Raw genomic sequence first — 19289 nt, 5'->3', positions numbered from 1 at the left:
CACCATCATCTTCATCTCTCACTGATATGGCATTGCAAGCATGTCTAGGGTTTGACTCAGTTCTTCCAGGAAGAAAACCCTCTTGTTGTTTGACAGACCCAGCAGTCTGAATAACTTGATTCTCTAACTTCTTGACATGAATGTTCAATGCTTCTATCTTCCCATTCAGCTCAGTGTAGACATTGTCAATCTTCCCATTGAATGTCACTGTCAATTGCTCCTGTCCTTGCAAAAGCTGCTCAAGCATGGCTTCCATTCTACTCTCTGAAGAATTCTTAGGAGGTGGAGACTGATAGGATGAGTTCCCATAGGTCCTTGTATAGTCATTGTTCTGTTGCTGCTTCTGGTCACCATTGTAAGGTCTGCTACCTTGCTGATTACCGAATCTTTGTCCCTGATACCCAGCTCCATACACATAGTTGACATTTTCCTCTGTATTCTCTGGCTCTGGCTCAAATGTCTCAACTTCAGCAGCAAATTGGACTGACTTCTTTCCCACAAGAAGATTGTGCACTGAATCAAGCTTGGCATTAACAGAAGCAAGCTGATTTGCATCAAACTCTCCATGCAGTCTCTTTCTTTCAGCATCAGCTCTTTTAGTGCTATTGCTAGAAGCCAAATTCTCAATCAACACTTCAGCATCTTCTGGAAATCTTGTCTTGAAATTCCCATGACTTGCAGCATCCAAAGCTAACTGATACTTCCAATCACACCCTCTAAAGAAGATACTCAACAGTTGTACCCTTGAAAAACCATGATGTGGACAGTCCCTCTGATAAGCTTTGAACCTCACCCAAGCTGCCTTGAAAGCTTCATCATGTCCTTGCTTGAATGAAGAGATCTTGACTCTCAGCTCATCTGACATTGCATCATCATAGAAATGGTTGAGGAAAGCCACCTTGATATCATGCCAATTTGTCAAAGATCCAGCTGGCAACTGCTTCAACCACTAAGATGCCTCTCCTGCAAGTGAGTATGGGAAGAGCTTGCAGAATATGAAATTCTCAATCACTCCATTAGCCTTGATACTGGTCACAAGATACTCAAAATGCTCAATATGGTCCAAAGGCTTCTCATGGGGCAGGTTTGAGTAAGGTCTCTGCCCAACTAGTTGAAAGTAAGCAGGCTTTAGCTCAAAATCATTCCTCTGGAATGGTGGAGGAACAATAGCAGACCGGTTCTCATAAACAAGATCAGCCCGGTTGTAGTCAGCAATGGTCCTGATCAGATCTCGATTTTGGTCCTGTCTTTGAACTGGGTTCTGTACGTGGTTGGCAGCTCCACGCACGTCTGCAGGTGGGTGTCGATCGATGCCCCCTGGTTGGTGTCGATCGACACCAAGATCCGGATCATCAACGACACCAACTTGCTGGTTCACGACACCCTGCTCGTTGACAACAGGTTCAGCAATCACGTTTCCTTCCGCATCAAGCTTTTGGCCCTGCTCATTGCGCAAGTGGCCCTCTTGATCCCTCAAAACACCAGCCTCATCACGCATCAAAATGATCGTATTAACCAGCTTCAGAGATTTAGCTGCTTTTCTGTTCTTACGCTGAAGTTTTCCCAACTCTTGGTTTGACAAATTCACAGTAGGACCAGACTTGTTGCTCCTTGTGTGAGGTCTAGGAGGCATGCACCTGAAACACACAAGAGAAAAGAAAACAAAAGCGTGTAAGTTTTAAATAAAAATAAAAATTTAGACAAAATCAAAAACTCAAATTTAATGGTAGATCAAAAAGTCCCCGGCAACGGCGCCAAAATTTGATATGCTCAAATTTAACCCTGAGCTACTCTCTCAAATTAAGAGATCACTATAATACTTAGGGGTCGAATTCCACAAGGACTCAAGTCTACACAATAAATTATAGAGTTTTATAATTATGCTAAACAGATTAAATTGAATTAAAATAAAAGCAATGCAAAATATTAAATGAAAGTTGTTGTAAATTCAGAAAATCAAAAAGCTAGGCCTAGGAAATTTCTCAGAAAATTATGAAATATTAAATCAATCAATAAATAGGATTCAAGCAATTAAGAACAGATCTAGAACTGTAAACACTTTTGTAAATTAATTCAGTTCTCACTGCAAATAATATCTAAATTTAAAACCAGAAAATCCAAATCTCTTTGTAAAATTCTAGGTTAAAAATCAGCAATAAAATTAGGTTTAGATTGTTCACAAAATTATTAAATCAAATCTCTTTGCAAGAAATAATTTTGCTCATCAAAAGGTTTTATCAGGAAAATCAATTATATTCTCATATCAATTTATTTTCCTAGGGTATTAATTCTATATGGCCAATCAAGGATTAATATGAAGAACAACCTAAGATGAAGATCTAGATAGATAATGAATCCTAAATAATCAGATCTAATAATTCATAAAATCCATGTGAAAAACCCTAAACCTAACAAGCAAACTACTCAGGCATATTCAATGAAGAACAAAACATAATTCTGAATAATAAGCAATATATATTAAAAGAGTAAGAGGGAGTTCAAGAATTCTTCTCTATAAAGCAGATCTGATCTCTTTCTCTCCAAAATCTCTCAAAAATCTCTCAGAATTGCAGGAAAAATAAAACTTGATAGAATAAAATTTAATGGTTTGGAAAACCTAAAAACACTATTTATATGTCCTAAAACACGTCAGGGACTTGTGTTGTGGAAGACTTTGGGGCAGAATTGTAAAACTTCCAAAACTTGGGTCTTGAGTCGGCAGAGAGGGGTGTCGATCAATGCCCTCTTGGTGGTGTCGGTCGATGCTCCTCATAGGATCAGACTCCAAATTGATTTCTTCCGAATTGATGCTCCAAAATAATCCAAATTGCTCTATTTTGCTTATTTCATGCCAAAATCCTAGAAAACCTGTAAAGACTCAAAAATATCCTAGAAAACAAATCAAAAAACTCCTTATATCATGGTTAAAAACCACAAAAACCATGATATATCATGTTTTACCAAAAATAAAGTTTTTAAAACAGATAAATTGATAATTAGACGTCTAGTTTACAACATATAATACCCAAACCTCATTACAATTTTACACAACAGTTTTAACAATTCTACGGTCTACAATAAACAGTAAAGTTCTGGTTTGCACAAAAAAAAATAGAAAACAAATACAGTTAAACTAAAGTTGCATACATAGGCTATATGAACGAACACACGTCATATGTGAAATATCAGAACAATTTTAATCCGTCTTGGGGAATATCACAAATTCCTTTTCTTTGAGTCTCATATTTATTAATAGTTTCAGTTTAAAAAAGGACTTTTGATTGAGAGTCTATATTAATTAAGGGCCATTAATTAAGTAGTAGTTTTAGTTTATAAGAAACTTTTGTTTGTGTCAGACATTTAAGCTATACTTTCAGTTTTAGAAAAGACTTATGATATATTTATTAAGCAATAGTTTAATTTTAATAAAAAAACAGACTTTTGTTTGAGTCTTATATTCATTAAGCAATAGTTTCAGTTTAAAAGACTTTTGTTTGTGTATGATATTAATTAAGCACTAGTTTCAGTTTTAAAAAGACTTTTGTTTGAGTCGTCTCTATGATTTTGATTGCAGAAAAAAAACGGGAACAAGAGACTACAATTGCATACACTAGGCTCTATGTATGAAAACAAGTCTTATATGAAAAATCACAACAGTTTTACTCCGTCTTAGGACATATCACAAAGTCACTTTCTTTGAGTGTAATATGTATTAAGTAATAGTTTTAGTTAAAAAAAAATTAGATTGAGTAAGATATTCATTAAGCAATATTTTCAGTTTTAAAAAGAACTTTGTTTGTGTCTTGTATTTAACTATTTATTAAGCAATAATTTCAGTTTATAAAAGACTTTTGTTTGTGTCCGATATTTATTAAGCAATAGTTTTAGTTTAAAAAGAAAATTTGTTTGAGTCGTTTCTACGACTCTGAGGCATTTTGGAATTTTTAAATTAAAAGTCTATTACCAAAAATAAAGCTTTTATAACAAATAATTTGATAGTCACACGTCTAGTTTTCATATAATACTCAAATCTCATTATAATTTTTCTACAATAAACAGTTATAACTTCTCGAACTCAAAACATGTTGGGTGTCGATCGATACTGAGAGAGTGTCAGTTTATACCACTTCTCTGATTCTCGTTCGATTTATTTTAAAATCGACCAATTTAGTTGATTTGGTTTAAAAATCTCTAATTTCTCTTTTTAAAACTCGATCTAGTCTCTTTTGTTTACTAGTGTATTTTGTCGTTTCTAGAGATAAAGAGAACAAGAGAGTTGAAAAAAAGACTTTTATTTGTGTCTAATATTTATTAGGCAATAGTTTAAATTTTAAAAAACAAATTTATGGAGACAAAAATACAAAAATTTTCTATGCATCTACTAAACTGCGGAGGATGAGAAATAGGATAGTAGGTTTATTAAACTCCGATAATGTTTGGGATGAGTCGCCATCGGATATGGAGAATATCGCTTCCAAATATTTCCAAGATCCTTTTAAGAAATCGGATGTGAGGGACATCTCAGAGATGCTTAATGAGGCATCTCCACTTATTACAGACTCCATGAATCAGGATCTAACAAAGGCTATCTCCGAATCGGAAGTTTGTAAGGCTCTATTTGCAATGCATCCGGAGAAAACCTCAGGTCCTGATGGTATGACAGCGTTCTTTTTTCAACGGTTTTGGTCCTCGTTGAAAGGGGATTTGGTGGCTTTGGTTAGAGAATTTTTTAATACGGGATGCTTGGATAAAAGATTGAATGAGACAAATATTTGTCTCATTCCAAAAAATGAAAGACCCCAGCGTATGGCGGAGTTCAGGCCGATTAGTCTTTGTAACGTGAGTTATAAAATTATATCAAAAATCTTATGTTTCCTATTAAAGAGGTACCTACCTTCTATTATTTCAGAGACGCAATCGGCTTTTGTTTCTGGTCGTCTGATAACGGATAATATTCTTATTGCTCAGGAAATGTTTCATGGGTTAAATACTAATAATCGATGTAAATCGGAGTTTCTGGCTTTTAAGATGGATATGAGTAAGGCATATGATCGGGTTGAATAAGATTTTTTGGAAGCAGTTATGGTTAGGTTAGGGTTCGATCGGAAGTGGATCTCCTGGATTATGTGGTGTGTCACCTCAGTTTCGTATCAAGTCCTTTTTAATGGTCAACCCCGTGGTTCTATTATACCTCAGAGAGGTTTACGTCAGGGAGATCCGCTCTCACCGTATTTATTTATTCTTTGCACGGAGGTGTTGATAGCTAATATCAAAAAGGCTGAACGGGAGGAGAAACTTACTGGTATTACGTTAGCTCGGGATTGCCCTACCATCTCGCATTTGCTTTTTGCAGATGATAGTTTATTCTTCTGTAAAGCAGAAGCAACTGAATGTAGAACGGTTATGGAAATCATAGGAAATTATGGAAAAGCGTCTGGACAGGAGGTTAACTTGGATAAGTCGTCTATCATGTTTGGTAAAAACGTCCCGGAGGACATAAGAACCCAATTACAGTCTGTTATTGGTATTTCAAAAGAAGGCGGTATGGGTTCTTATTTGGGTATTTCTGAAAGCCTTCAAGGATCGCGAACTAAGGTTTTTAGTTATGTTAATGATCGGTTAGATGATCGTGTGAATGATTGGTCGGCGAAATATCTATCGAAAGGCGGTAAGGAAATCATGATCAAGTCAGTTGTGTTGGCTCTCCCAACTCATGTTATGTCCTGTTTTAAATTGCCACATGCATTAACGTCTAAATTAACAAGTGCTATTTCAAGATTTTGGTGGCGTTCTAACGACAAAGCTCGTGGGTTGCACTGGGTAGCTTGGGATAAAATGTGTAATGATAAATGCGAAGGCGGTTTGGGTTTTCGTGTTTTCGAGCAATTCAATGATGCGATGTTGGCTAAGCAGTATTGGCGTTTATTTCATTACCCAACATCTCTAATGACTCGTGTGAAGCGAGGTCGATATTTTAGGAATAAACATCCTCTTTTGGCCAAAAAGCCATATTCTCCCTCATTTGCTTGGAGGAGTATTTTTTCAACGAAAGGTTTAGTGGAAAAAGGAGCAAGATGGGCATTAGGATCTGGTTGTGGTATCTCAGTATGGAAAGATCCTTGGATACCGGATAGCCACCCAAGACCAGCTAATGGTCGCGGGAGTCTGCTCCATCCTAACTTAATGGTTAATCATTTGATCAACCCACACACTATGGAATGGCATTTGCCCATCCTTGAGGAGTACATGGATCCAGAGGATATTCAGATTATTCAGGCTATGCCAATCAGTAAATCCTATAAACTTGATCGACTGATTTGGCACTACACTAAATCCGGGAAATATACGGTCAAATCGGGTTATCGGCTAGCTCGTGATTTAACTAAGGTGGTTGAGTCCAGACCGACGTGTATGGCCCTTTGGGCACAAGTTTGGAAACTTGACGTTCCCTCCAAGGTTCAACACTTCTTTTGGCAAATAGCATCTGGTTCTCTTTCAGTGTTGGAATGGCTAGCTCATCTGGGTGTTTGGTGCGACATCCTTTGTAAACGGTGTGAGCTGGCGGAGGAGACGATAAACCACGCTCTCTTTGAGTGTTCTCAGTCTTGTAGGATCTGGGATTTATCTCCGGTTTCGTTAACATCCGATGGTTTTCCTTATGGCTCAGTTTATTCTAATTTAGACTTCTTATTTTGGCGGGCGACATCTCAATCGAGTGCCTCGGATGTTTGTTCTCGTCTACCTTGGATTGTTTGGTCAATTTGGAAGGATATGAATAAAAAGGTTTTTCAGGGTACGGAAGCGGCGCCAATAGACATTATAAATCAGGCGGCTAATAATCGAATCTTGTGGGAGGAGTCGAGGTCATTCACAGGCAGAGCCATGGATTATTCGACACCTATGAAAGATCTGGAACCTTCTCCGCGTTGTCAGGTTGATAGATCCTGGAAGGGGTCTGTGTAATGACCCTCACCAAATCTAGAATTCCCGAAATAAAAAGTTCGAGGAAATGACCATGGAAAGGCTCAAGAAGAAGAAGAAGAGAAATAAAAAAGAAGGCCCAGAGGATGTCCGAGGAAAAATTGTCGAGTCGGAAGACAGCCGACCCCAAACGAGGCGACCGAGAGCCAAGAAGTGTCGGACCGAGGTGCCGAGGGTTGTCCAGACGTATCGAGTATTGCCAAGAGTTGTCGAGGCGTATCGAGGATTGCCGAAGAATGTCGAAGCATGTCGACAATTGCCGAAAAATGTCAAAAAATGTCGAAGCCTGTCGACGATTGCCGAGAAATGTCGAAGAATGTCGAAGCGTGTCGACGATTGCCGAGAAATGTCGAGGAATGTCGAAGCGTGTCGACGATTGCCAAGAAATGTCGAAGAATGTCAAAGCGTGTCGATGATTGTCGAGAAGAACCGAGAAATGTCAGGGCATGTCGAGGATTACCGAGAGAAGACGAAAACTGCCGAAAAATACCAAAGGTGCCGAGGAGCGGTTGCGGTCGAGGACCGAGTTTTGCCGGACAACCGGACGAACACCGGCGAAGCCAACAAATTGCCGGATTTTGCGGAGGTTGTTGGCGGCGCAAATGTGAATCGAATATTTGCATTTGGCCAATGGGAATTCATGCAAACTTGGATCACAATCATTGTGTCTTTGAAAACACAAGGAGAGAACATAATTATTATGTTTCTATGTGTTGGACCAATGGAGAGAAGCAAGGTGGGGAGACAAGGAAAATATTCCTTTGTAGCTACCAAATCATGGGAGATAGGAGAGGAACCTAGAGAAGCTTGGAGGCCAAGTGTTCGCCCAAGAAGAGAGAGGAGGAGAATCGAGCATTTGCACGCCATGCATTGGCAAGGTGCACCGCCCAACTCCTCTATATAAGGGAGGCCACCCTTCACAATTCCATCACTAGCTCAAAAGAAGAAGAAAACTAAAAATCTTTTAAGTCTTGTTTTCTCTCAAGAGGAGAGAAACATCTTTGCAGCCGGGGAAGTGCTGTCGAGTTGAGAAGCGGTCGAGTGGAAGCGACGCTGACGTGAGAAGAAGAGGCTTTCTGATCTGCGGTGCTGTGAAGTCCGTAAAATCAATCTGCCAATCATTGTGAGTTCTGCGGTCTTGTGTGTTAGAATCCTTGGTAGGTTGTGTGGGGTGCTACATGGGTCCTTCGGGCCGTGTACGTACCTATTGATTGTTGCATCTAGTCTAGGTTCATGTAGAACTAGATAGATAGATGATTGCATGCGTAAATGGTAGGATTCGCTAGAATTCATGTTAAAATGAACATAGAATTAACTAGGAATCACCTTGCATGATGAGAAGTGATGAGAATTGAGAAGCATAATTCGTGAGGAATTGATGCATTATAGCAATGTGAATTTTGCTTAAAATATGGACCAATGATTTGCATGATAAGCAGAACTAATAGATTTTTGTAGTAGATGGGACTTGCTTAAAAATTGGGTAGATTAGTTGCATGCACGTAGTAAAATCTAGGCCGCTTGAATTGTAGTTCTTGCCGCTTGTAGATTTTTGTGTTGAGGTTGTTGCTTGAATTGCTTGCGAGTAGGCTTGAATTCTTGCTTGTTGTGGTTATCACCGCTTTGGATGGATCCCAATGACCTCCATCTAGTGGACGGTTTGATTGGTGTTGAGGTTGTGGTTTAACTTGAAATAACTTTGTGGTATTTCTTGTTAAATGCATATGTTGTGGTAGTGCTAAACTCTTAGTGTTTGCTAACCTATGAGTTGTAGCGTGGTCTTAGCTAGTCTCTTGGATTGAGGAGAATTCTTGAGTTGTAGCTAGGATAGAGTGGTCGGTTTTCTGTTCCATGTGAATGTTGATTGTCTCACGGGAAGTTCCCGGTGTGCACTTACAGGGAGACAATGTCATGTCTAGTTGGCCACTAGAATGACCGCTACTGACGTCGTAGCTTGTTGGGCTCACGCTGGTTACCTGTGTGGTTTCAGCGTGGGCAATTCCCCATTGCTGGTTACCTGTGTGGTTTCAGCCTTGGGTGTGTCAAGGAACGGAACAGAAATCGACAGGGCCCTTAGGAGAAAGAGTCTAGAGTGTGCGAGTAGAACTCTAGGACGTCTTTAGTGTAGTGAGAGGAGTAAGGTAGATCGAGTCGAGTGAGGTCTGATCTAACCTTTGTTGATTATTGTTGATGCTTCCGCTAATGCTTTCGTTGCGTAGCTTTGATTAAGTGCATAGTACGATAGAGTGCGCAGCTCGGTGGAGTGCGTAGCTTGTAGTTGTTGTGATTGATTGTTGTTTGTTTGTGTGATTGATTGCTTGCTTGTTTCCTTGCTTGTTGGGGTAGATGGGGCGGGAAAAAGTATAATGCATGTTTAGGATGGGGTACCCAGGCTCACTGAGTAATCTTAGATTACTCATGATATTACCTGTGTGTGCAGGGAAAATAGTTGAGAGTAGAGCTGGAGCGAACATAGGGTACCGGATAGGGTTGTTTGTTGTGTGTTGTTTGTAAAATCCTATGTATTTTCCTAAATGTATTCTATATGTATATTGCTTAATAACTTATTTTCAAAGTAATAATTATTAAGTAATAAAAATTTGATTTTTGGGAGAAACATGGCAAGTTACATCCGATACAATGGTTTTGTCCGGACCAGCATCAGAGAAAGAAGAGAATGTGGAGGTTATCGAAGTATCATCTGATGAGGAGGATTACATCGAAGTGATCGAGATCTCGTCAAGCGATGATGAAAGGATACCGACCTTAGTGCTTGAGGTGAGAAGTCACCAAGATAGGATGCTGCGAGACCAAGAGCCCAAGATTGAAGAAGGAGAGGAAACGAGAGTGACTGTGAACTCGATGAACGGACCAAACAGAGTGGTGCCAGATCAAGGAGAACCGAACCAGGAGGAGCCAGGGCAGAACTGCCTGATAAGAGCCATACCATTGCGCCAGGGCCGCGAGGGTTGCAAAGCCTAAGCGAACCTCGGCCGCGGGCAGAGTCACATCTAGGAGGACTGGTCGGGAAGCTGCAGCTTCCGTCCCTCGGCCGAACCACCAGGATGCGATCTCCCGACACTGTGGCGACCCGGGGCGTTCCGTGCCCTTGTCCGGGGCATAGAGCGGTCTGGGGGCGCTACAACGTGTGCTATCAGAGCGGTGTTTTCGAACCCGCAAGCACTTGTGCTTTTCAATGTTTTATCGAGTAAATGAGTCGCAAAAACACACAATGAATTTCGGTAGTTTGCTTGTCTAGTTTGAGTGTAACCTTAGATCGGATGAGCAACTGACCCACCCGTGTGTGTGTTTAGATGTCTTCAGGTGACTCAGATTGTGGGGAAGGTTCAGGAGAGGGATGGCCGAGACATGGGCGTGGTTCTAGCGGCGTGTGGCCAAGACGTGGTGATTATGGAGATCACAATGGGTATCTATCGACCGAGTCGGAGAGGAGTCGCGACTCTGTTGATCCAGATACGTGGAGTGTAGACGGGCTGGTAGACGAGGAAGAGACGAACCTGTCTATCGAGACCGACCCGTCATAATGTCAAGAAGAGTTTTAAGAAGGAGAGGTTGATCGAGATGATCGAACCATAGTGTTGGAGATTGGAGAGCCGAGTCGTCTCCAAGTTAGGATGGACGCGCGAGGGAGTTTCCAAACCGTTCCGGTAGGTGATCATGGGAGAGAGGATCACGAGATTTCCGATAGGTTGCAGCATCTGTTGTTGGACCAAGTCGAAGACCAGATTGGTGGTGAGAGCGCTTACGACTACATGAGGGAACACCCGGAAGCTGGCGATAAAATTGTCAATTTTCTGATCGAAGCATATCCGACAAGTGGTGTTGATGGTGAGGAAGTGGTACCAGAAGAAGCTGCTAGAGTCGGCAACGAAGCGGTACTGGAGGTCGAAGAGGATCGAAACCCAAGAGGTGAATATCGCGAGACGTTTGAGCCAGCATCGGAGAAAGAAGAGAATGTGGAGGTGATCGAAGTATCATCTGATGAAGAGGATTACATCAAAGTGATCGAGATTTTGTCAAGCGATGACGAAGGGATACCGACCTTAGTGGTCGAGGTGAGAAGTCACCAAGATAGGATGCTGCGAGACCAAGAGCCCAAGATTGAAGAAGGAGAGGAAACGAGAGTGACTGTAAACTCGATGAACGGACCAAACAGAGTGGTGCCAGATCAAGGAGAACCGAACCAGGAGGAGCCGAGGCAGAACAGCCCGATAAGAGCCATACCGTTGCGTATGATATTACCCGATCAAGACGGAGAACCAAGAATGATCGAGACGGGAAGGATGACTAGAATGATCGAACTGAGGAGATTGAACCAGCAGTACGCAAGGTTGGAAGAAGGAGAGAGTAGCACCAAACGGTCAAGAGTGGGCGGCCAAGGAGTGCAAACGAGGACGCAGCTAGGAACTCAGTCTGCATTCGTAAAGCCAAGAGGGCGCTTAAGGTGGAGAGCCACCGCTAGGAAGAGAGTAACCTATCCGGAGAACGTACGGATCAGGAACCAATACTACTGCAAGCTGTGTGAAGGTGTGGGACACCGAACCCAAGACTGTTGGAGGACGTCTCTTGGGCGCATGATGAACCCAGAGTATGCCGAGTGCATCGAGTGTGGGATTCGTGGGCATTTTCCCTATCAATGTCCAAATCGAGTGTTTTCGGACGAAGTGGATCCGAGGGGTCAAGTTGTGAGAGAGAATGAGAACCGGTCAGATCAGAGCGTGCGAGCTGAGACTGAGCCGAACCAAGAAGAAACTCCATCGTCTGCTGCCCCAGCCTCAACCGAGCCTCCCGCGGAACCGCAATCTGACGACCTGCTTAGGTGGTGCATGTGCACTTGTGAGGAGTGTAGGAGGCGCCATAACCAGTGAGGAAAGGAAGAGGGGAAATTCCTTTTGGGGTTGTGTAATGGTCGAATAGATTTTCTTTTGTGTAATCCCCTAGTTTAACCATAGATGTGTTGACTAGGATTCGAACCCTGTTAAGTAGACGGCTAGATGGAGGAAGAACTCAATTATTTTTCCCTTACGGGTGTAAAATACTGTGTTAATCTCTAGCGCAGTTATCTACTTGTTGTGTGTGTGTGATTATGTGCTAATCTTGCTTGTTGATTGCTTGCTCTAACTGATTAGCATTGTGTAGGTTGCATAGTTAATTAATCGTAATTAGCTTGCAAAGGTTTGGCATGATTGATTGAGAATTCACGTAAGCCGCCGCGAAGCATGATCAGACAGAAGAAGAAGATCCGGGAGAATTCGACCAAGGGGTGGTGAATTGGATCAGTTTGAGGAAAAGAGCTAGGAAGAGTGATGAGGAAAAAGGCAAAGACGAGGTGAGTTGAAGTAAGGAGCGAACTCCAATGAGGGAGAAGTGTGCAAACCAAACGAAATTGGTAGAGCAAATTGAGAAGTGGAATTGATCAGGCGTGAGCAAGAAGATAATCCATGATCAAGGGGGACATGTGAGTGCGACCAAGAGGGTGCAAGAGGATCATGTGAGTGCGACCAAGAGGGTGCAAGAAGATAATCCATGATCAAGGAGGATCATGTGAGTGCGACCAAGAGGGTGCAAGAAGATAATCCATGATCAAGTAGGATCATGTGAATGCGACCAAGAGGGTGCAAGAAGATGATCCATGATCAAGGAGGATCATGTGAGTGCGACCAAGAGGGTGCAAGAAGAGAACCCATGCTCAAGGAGGATCATGTGAGTGTGAAGAAGATGGTGCAAGAAAATAATGCATGCCAAGGAGAAAGCAAAGCTATGCTTACAACGAACCAACAGAGTTCTATCACATCAAGCGTGGTGAAGAGATGTATAAGGCGTGAGAGACAAGCGAGAGTTTGTAGTCGAGTACAAACGACGAAGATGAGGAAGTCAATGGTTCTACCAGAGACCATTTGATCAAATTAAGCGAAGAGGTCAATCAACGACGTAGAGGTTTTGATTGAGGAAGTAAAGATCGAGAAGATCGGAGAAAAAGGCAATGAAGAAAGGCGGAGCTGGAAGAACCGGAAAAGGCTCAATGCTAGAAGTCAGGAAAAAGCTAAAGAAGAAGAAGCATGGAGTCAGGGAGCTAAGTGATTAAATGAATCACGACACACTGAGGAAATAATCTTAATACCTGGAAGAGATCGTGTATGAAGACAAGGGGTAGAACTAATGACAGGATGAAGACATAGATGACAAGGCGTATCATTCCCGCGATAGGAAGAGAAGAAGATCTTAGAATTCGAGGACGAATTCTTATAAGGGGGGGGGGAGGAGAATGTAATGACCCTCACCAAATCTAGAAATCCCGAAATAAAAAGTTCGAGGAAATAACCCTAGAAAGGCTCAAGAAGAAGAAGAAGAGAAATAAAGAAGAAGGCCCAGAGGATGTCCGAGGAAAAATCATCGAGTCGGAAGACAGCCGACCCGGGACGAGGCGACCGAGAGCCGAGAAGTGTCGGACCGAGGTGCCGAGAGTTGTCGAGACTTATCGAGTATTGCCGAGAGTTGTCGAGGCGTATCAAGGATTGCCAATGAATGTCGAAGCGTATCGACAATTGCCGAGAAATGTCGAAGAATGTCGAAGCGTGTCGACGATTGCCGAGAAATGTCAAAGCATGTCGACGATTACCGAAAAATGTCGAGGAATGTCGAAGCGTGTCGACGATTGCCGAGAAATGTCGAAGAATGTCGAAGCGTGTCGACGATTGTTGAGAAGAACCGAGAAATGTCGGGGCATGTCGAGGATTGCCGAGAGAAGACGAAAACTGCCGAGAACGACCGAAGGTGCCGAGGAGCACCGTAGAGGTTGCGGTCGAGGACCGAATTTTGCCGGATGGCTGGACGAACGCCAGCAAAGCCAACAAATTTCTGGATTTTGCAAATAAACCCTCCAAATCTTCTTTTTGCAATTTTACCTTCCAAATCCAGAAAATGCAAGTCAATTCTCTAAAGTCAAAAGAGTTATGCAATATAACCCATTTTTGCTATTGTCATGTTTGTAAATTTTCTATAAATAATATATTAGTCGAAGCCCTCATGAAGAGAAGTTCTAATTTTAAAATATGTGATCATAAAAAAGTTTAGAAAAGGGAAATGTTTTTAGTTAGGTGGTTACGACATCACCTCTACGATCAATCCTACCAGAGTTTGACTCCATTAAATTTTGTTATCTCGCCACATAGTAGAAATTAGTTTTGGGTCGGGTCTTGTCGATTCAATGATAACAAAATTATTTTATAAAATATGTGTAAGAGTTGTATTTTATATATATTATCCTTTGATTTAGTATGACTGATTGGTAATTTTTGGGGATGGAGGATAGAGTTACAAAAATTGACGAGTTTGAGGTAAATATATAGAGATAGATGATAAACATACACTTATGACTTTTTGAAAAAAAAAAATAGATGTTCACATTTGACTAACGAAAGAGAAAAAATGATATACACATTTTAGTCCTTTTTTCGGTTCTATAACATTAATTTGTAGATAAAGTATTTACTTTAATTTGTCGAATATACATTTTTTACAGGGCACTCATTTATTCAGAGTTAAACAGTGAAGTTTATTTGCTATAATCTTATACTCTTATTATATATACAGTACTACAATTCAGAAACAAGGATAATCACACAATGTGAAAAAGAGTTCAAAATTCATTATTATTTTGGACACACATGGAGTATAAACAAAAGAGTAGTTTTTTTTTTTTTTTTTTTTGATAAAAAGAAGAGTAGATTGCGAGGAAATTAAGAGTTATAGAAACCTTTCTTATTTTGGACACATAAACAAAAGAGAGGTAGGGATCTCGCATCGCATGGCTTCAGCGATCTACTGATGATAATATATCTCGGAGTAGTTTCAAAGAGATCTCCGATTTGAGCTTTCCACGAATGACATTGTTAATAAATTACGCAGAAGTAAAAAAAGCGAAAGAGGATATAGGGAGGTTTTTTTTGGGCTCACCATAGACCCCTAGTGAATTGGAGTGTGTTTAGAGAAGGCCATGATCTCGACTTGAACTTGAAGTATATCGTTCACAACAAAACCTTTGGATTTATCTTGAAGATCTGCAAGAATTATGAACTGCTGGAAACCCCATCCATTTTCTACTGCATTGGGCCATCCCTCGACTTACCATAAGAAAAAAAAGCAACAAAATTATAACAAAGATAAACATGTTTTAAAAGATGTCATTAAATTTGAAACGATTTGTAAATCCATTTTGCAGGATCCGAAACGAAACTATGCGAACTCAGATCTTGAGATATTAGTTCAATTAATAAAAATATTAAGAGAATTATGCACTCACCTTGCTTCGCCACATTCTGGGATGTGATTTGGTTTAGAACTCGTAGCGTGGCTTTCACGTAATTGATTTCTTTATTCTCACTCAACAGGAAGAGTGACAAATATTTATCCTTTCCAACACCATATCCCTTTGGATACACTTTCAAAACCCTAATAATCATTTAACCCATCATATAACAAACAGTTAGCTATATATCAGAGAGTGTGTACGTGTAAAGAGAGAAAGAGAGAGCCACCAGTTTCTGTCTCCAGAAGAAAACGTATTGGATGTGTAAGAGTAATTAGAGAGGGTAGAGAAATTGGTGATGTTCCAAGTGAAAATGGGGTTGGTGACGTTTTCGTCATAAGAGAAAACTTCCCTCTGGTAGCTTTGATCAACGAAGATATCTATTCCGAACTTACATTCCCCTCCGTCGTAAATAAATGCCGACGATCCCTCGACGAAACATGCCGTGGACAGAAAATACGGCATTCCCCACTCCGTTTTTAAACTATGAAACCTTACTGGCTCACTTTCTATAGCCAGAACAAAAAAAAAAGAAAAACTATTTTGAGAAACTTTCCAATCAATTCCTCATTAACCAAAGAGAATAGATATTAATCTTGACCAATAGAGTTGAGAACAACATAGTAACGGCCACTAGTTATGTTTTAAGGAAAAAAAAATTAGTCTTTACTCTTACGTACCAATTGATGAAATGATCCTCCTAAATTAAGTACCTACGTACCTTGGTGTGTAGAGTAGAAACGATTGAAACCGTCGTAGACGAAGAACTTGATATCTGCATACACATCTTGTGGGTTGGTGATGAAGATTGAGTTATCAATTTTTATATAAACCGAAACCCATCCTGGCAGTACTCCTTCCTTCGTGTTTCCGTTTGGGTAGATTTTAAACGTCCTTGTAACATTTATTTAAACAAAAACAAAAGAATATAGGGATACAGTTAATGACATATAATATAATATAAGCTACCAAAATTTGAAGTGGCAATGGTCTTGACGTGAATGACGTACCAAGTATATCCACCGGAAGTGAAAGGAAGGGACTCGTAATATCCATCCTTGACCAGCTCCACCATTTTCGCATAAGAGTCGAACGTGATGCTGTAAGTTGTTGGATGACGTACTCTCAAATATTGTTCTAAACGTACCTCGAGCTTCTCGTGTTTTTGCGACCCTTTAAAAATTATTTTTGTTATGAAAGTAGAGTTTAGGGATAAAGCTCTTGTATTTGTTATTGATAATTCCCAAGGATTACATGCATATATATAGTAGAGTACAATGTCTAGGGTTAAACCGACTTAGAGAGTTATGGCCGAGCAAGGCTTCGGCCCATGCCCGAAGCTATATGGACTGAGTAAAACCTATGGACCGAGACTCCATAGCTTAATACATGGGCCGGTCTAGTGAGTGCATTAAGTGTTTCACAACAATTTTTATTTTTCGGTATTAAGATTTTCCCGTCGTTTGGCAGATCTTACATCTTCATTTATGAAGTACTCTAAACATGTTATATAATTTATGATTCTATTTATAGATAAGGTTTTTTTATGATACCTATTTAATAATAATGTTGGTTTAGACTAGAGTTGTAATTAGACAAAAAAAAAATGATATATAATTTTCAATTTCAACGCGATTGAGGTTGTCCAAACTTTTGGTAATCACATCAACGATACCGTACCTTTTTCTACCTCAGAATCAGGATCCTCCTGTATTCAAATGGAAAATCAGAAAAAGGAAGGAAAAGAAAAGTCAAATTACATTACTGATCAATATATATGAGTTCATATTGACATTAATTTGTTTTTCCCACTTATAATCACAAAATTTGCATACAAATCATTGGCCATTTCAGAATAAACGACTCGAAGACTCATAGGATGCTGTGTACTTGTAACTTCTGATTGTACACTTTGACCACAATTTAACAATATCATCATAAAAGTATCTACAACTTATGTTTTAGTATACCCTCATAATCCGTCATACATCGCAATACTTACAAAAGAAAAAGACAAAACGTCCACCCTATGAAAAATACATGGATCATCGCATAATTTACGAATATAGAAAGCTCAGTGTATTTGTCTAAAGAAAAGAAAAAAGCTTAGTGTAGTAATTGAACCTGATGTAAAGTGCTCATCCTTTTCGTCTCTTCTTCTTTGATTGGACTGTTTTCCAATGATTAGAAAGAAAAAGAGAAAACAAATGATGGGAAAACTAGAACCCTCACAATAAGCCAATAACCACGTTTTAATCCGTCTTGGGATCAAAACTCTTTTTGTTTGCGGCTGATATTTATCAAGCAATAGTTTCAATTTAAAAATGACTTTTATTTGAGTCTGTTTTTCTATTAAGCAATAGTAGTTTCAGTTTTTTAAAAAGACTTTTGTTTGAGTCTGATAATACCCGTAAAGTTACACCAGTTAAAAATAAATGTATAAATAATATATTAAATCTAAGTGATAATTTATCCAATTTTTAGAGATTTTTTCAAACCGAATTTGAATCTCATTTATTTATTTTTAAATATAATTTAACTATTAATACCCCCATGATAAACTAAACTTTATTTTTTGCTCATTTATTTATTTGAATTTGTGTATTCATGTTTTGTTTGATGATAGCTATCTTGAAAATTAGAAGAAAATTTGATATTAGAGGTAAAATTAATAATCTCAAAAAACTAAAAAACGATAGTGCATAATACGTAAACATATGTTTTTGAGTTATGTAATCAAATGATTTTTTTTATGTAATCAAATGAAATTTATTAGCCAATAGTATTAGTTTTAAAAAGACTTTGTTTGAGTCGTCACTATAACTTTGGCGCGTCTTAGATTTTTTAAATATAAAACCTTTTACCAAAATAAAACTTTTTAAACAAAGAATTTCATAGTCAAACGTCAAGTTTTTATATAATATCCAAACACCATTACAATTTTACACAACAGTTTTAACAACTATATCATAGATAAACCGGCTCTTGGTTGCACAAAAAAATTGGAAAACGCAAACAAGATACTACGGTTGCATACATTAGTCTCTATGAATGAATACACATCACATGCGAAATATTAAAACATAACAACAGTCAACTCTATAAATATTTGTCAAACAAAGAAAACCTCTCAGACACGATTCTCGAGGCGTCTCTTCTGAACAAGCTTTCTGGCGCCGGTGAAGAAGCTTTTGCTCGCCGGCGTCGGGATCCCATCTTCCTCTTACTTCAGCAACGCTCTGTTCGCTTCTTAGTTTCCTTGTTTTTCTTCACTATTTCCCCCTTTTGCTCCCCTTTTTAACCTAATTATCTAGAATTTTCCGGTGTTAAAGCACGAGTTAAAGCTTTCCAACCTTGAAGAATTCTCACATCGGACTTCGTTGATGGCAGAAAGCCTCTCTATTGGACCGTCAGATGCACCATGCCCGGTAGAGACGTTGACGGCACACGGCAGCCATAACTTCTCGGATCTGATATCTCATGCCGAAATCATTATGAAACTTCGGACCTATGTCTTAGACTCGAAACCCAGCCAGCGCCTGTTCCCGCCGATCTCTCACTCGCCAGAGAAGTCACTTGCACCACAGATCTCTTCGCATATATCGGACAACTGCCACTATCTCTTCCCATCTTGGAAAACCTAGTTGAAACTAGGATCTTCCACAGTGGACCTAGTTTCCATTATTGAACCAATCTTTCAAAGAAGACTCAAGCCCAACTGCTGTTACAAACTTCACAAAACTAATTTTAGGTCCGTTTGCCGAATTTTTTGTTCAACCTAAAACAATACTTGTGCTGATCTCCTCTACTCTGTGGTCGAAGATTCCACGTGAGAGAGGTATCATCATTGGTGTTTTGGCTTTCCATAGGCTTTGTGTGAATCCTGGTTTTAGCTAGTTTTAGAGACTTGTGGTTTCTTTATATAAGCTTGAAGATCTATAATCTAAATTTCTCGAACTTTTTTTGCTGGAGCTTTATT

The 19289-nt window shown here is 39.7% G+C and overlaps 2 protein-coding genes and 1 non-coding gene across 3 annotated transcripts; 2 read left to right on the top strand and 1 right to left on the bottom strand.

Annotated features, from left to right (window-relative positions):
- The first annotated feature begins 749 nt into the window (after positions 1-749).
- Positions 750-856, top strand: LOC147938387 (small nucleolar RNA R71). Its single transcript, XR_015567636.1, has one exon. It is a non-coding gene; the product is annotated as a small nucleolar RNA R71 (small nucleolar RNA).
- A 4268-nt stretch (positions 857-5124) lies between these two features.
- LOC147938386 (uncharacterized) lies at positions 5125-6963 on the top strand. The gene has a single exon (XM_087465616.1). The coding sequence runs from the start codon at positions 5125-5127 to the stop codon at positions 6961-6963; it is 1839 nt and encodes a 612-aa protein (XP_087321742.1).
- Positions 6964-14714: 7751 nt separating this feature from the next.
- On the bottom strand, positions 14715-19155 carry LOC147938385 (uncharacterized). Its single transcript, XM_087465615.1, has 8 exons — positions 19101-19155; positions 18839-18981; positions 16991-17018; positions 16321-16483; positions 16032-16204; positions 15540-15819; positions 15305-15453; positions 14715-15125 (listed from the first exon to the last, which is right to left on the bottom strand). The coding sequence occupies exons 1-8, from the start codon at positions 19153-19155 to the stop codon at positions 14968-14970; spliced, it is 1149 nt and encodes a 382-aa protein (XP_087321741.1). The 3' UTR covers positions 14715-14967.
- Positions 19156-19289: the final 134 nt, after the last annotated feature.

This window comes from Camelina sativa, chromosome 9, assembly GCF_030686135.1.
Source record: "Camelina sativa cultivar CO46 ecotype springtype chromosome 9, ASM3068613v1".
Lineage (NCBI taxonomy): Eukaryota > Viridiplantae > Streptophyta > Magnoliopsida > Brassicales > Brassicaceae > Camelina > Camelina sativa.
The sequence above is the reverse complement of the archived record's forward strand: the minus strand, read 5'-3'. Positions and strand labels throughout refer to the sequence as shown.

Bases quoted from the DNA above. Each gene is read 5' to 3' on its own strand.
- LOC147938386 (XM_087465616.1), top strand. From the start codon at position 5,125: ATGTGGTGTGTCACCTCAGTTTCGTATCAAGTCCTTTTTAATGGTCAA.
- LOC147938385 (XM_087465615.1), bottom strand. From the start codon at position 19,155: ATGATACCTCTCTCACGTGGAATCTTCGACCACAGAGTAGAGGAGATC. The intron at 17,019-18,838 runs GTTTCGAGTCTA...ATTTGAATACAG, and splicing joins CGGGAACAGGCGCTGGCTGG to GAGGATCCTGATTCTGAGGT. The intron at 15,454-15,539 runs GTGGCTCTCTCT...AATGATTATTAG, and splicing joins TCTTCTGGAGACAGAAACTG to GGTTTTGAAAGTGTATCCAA.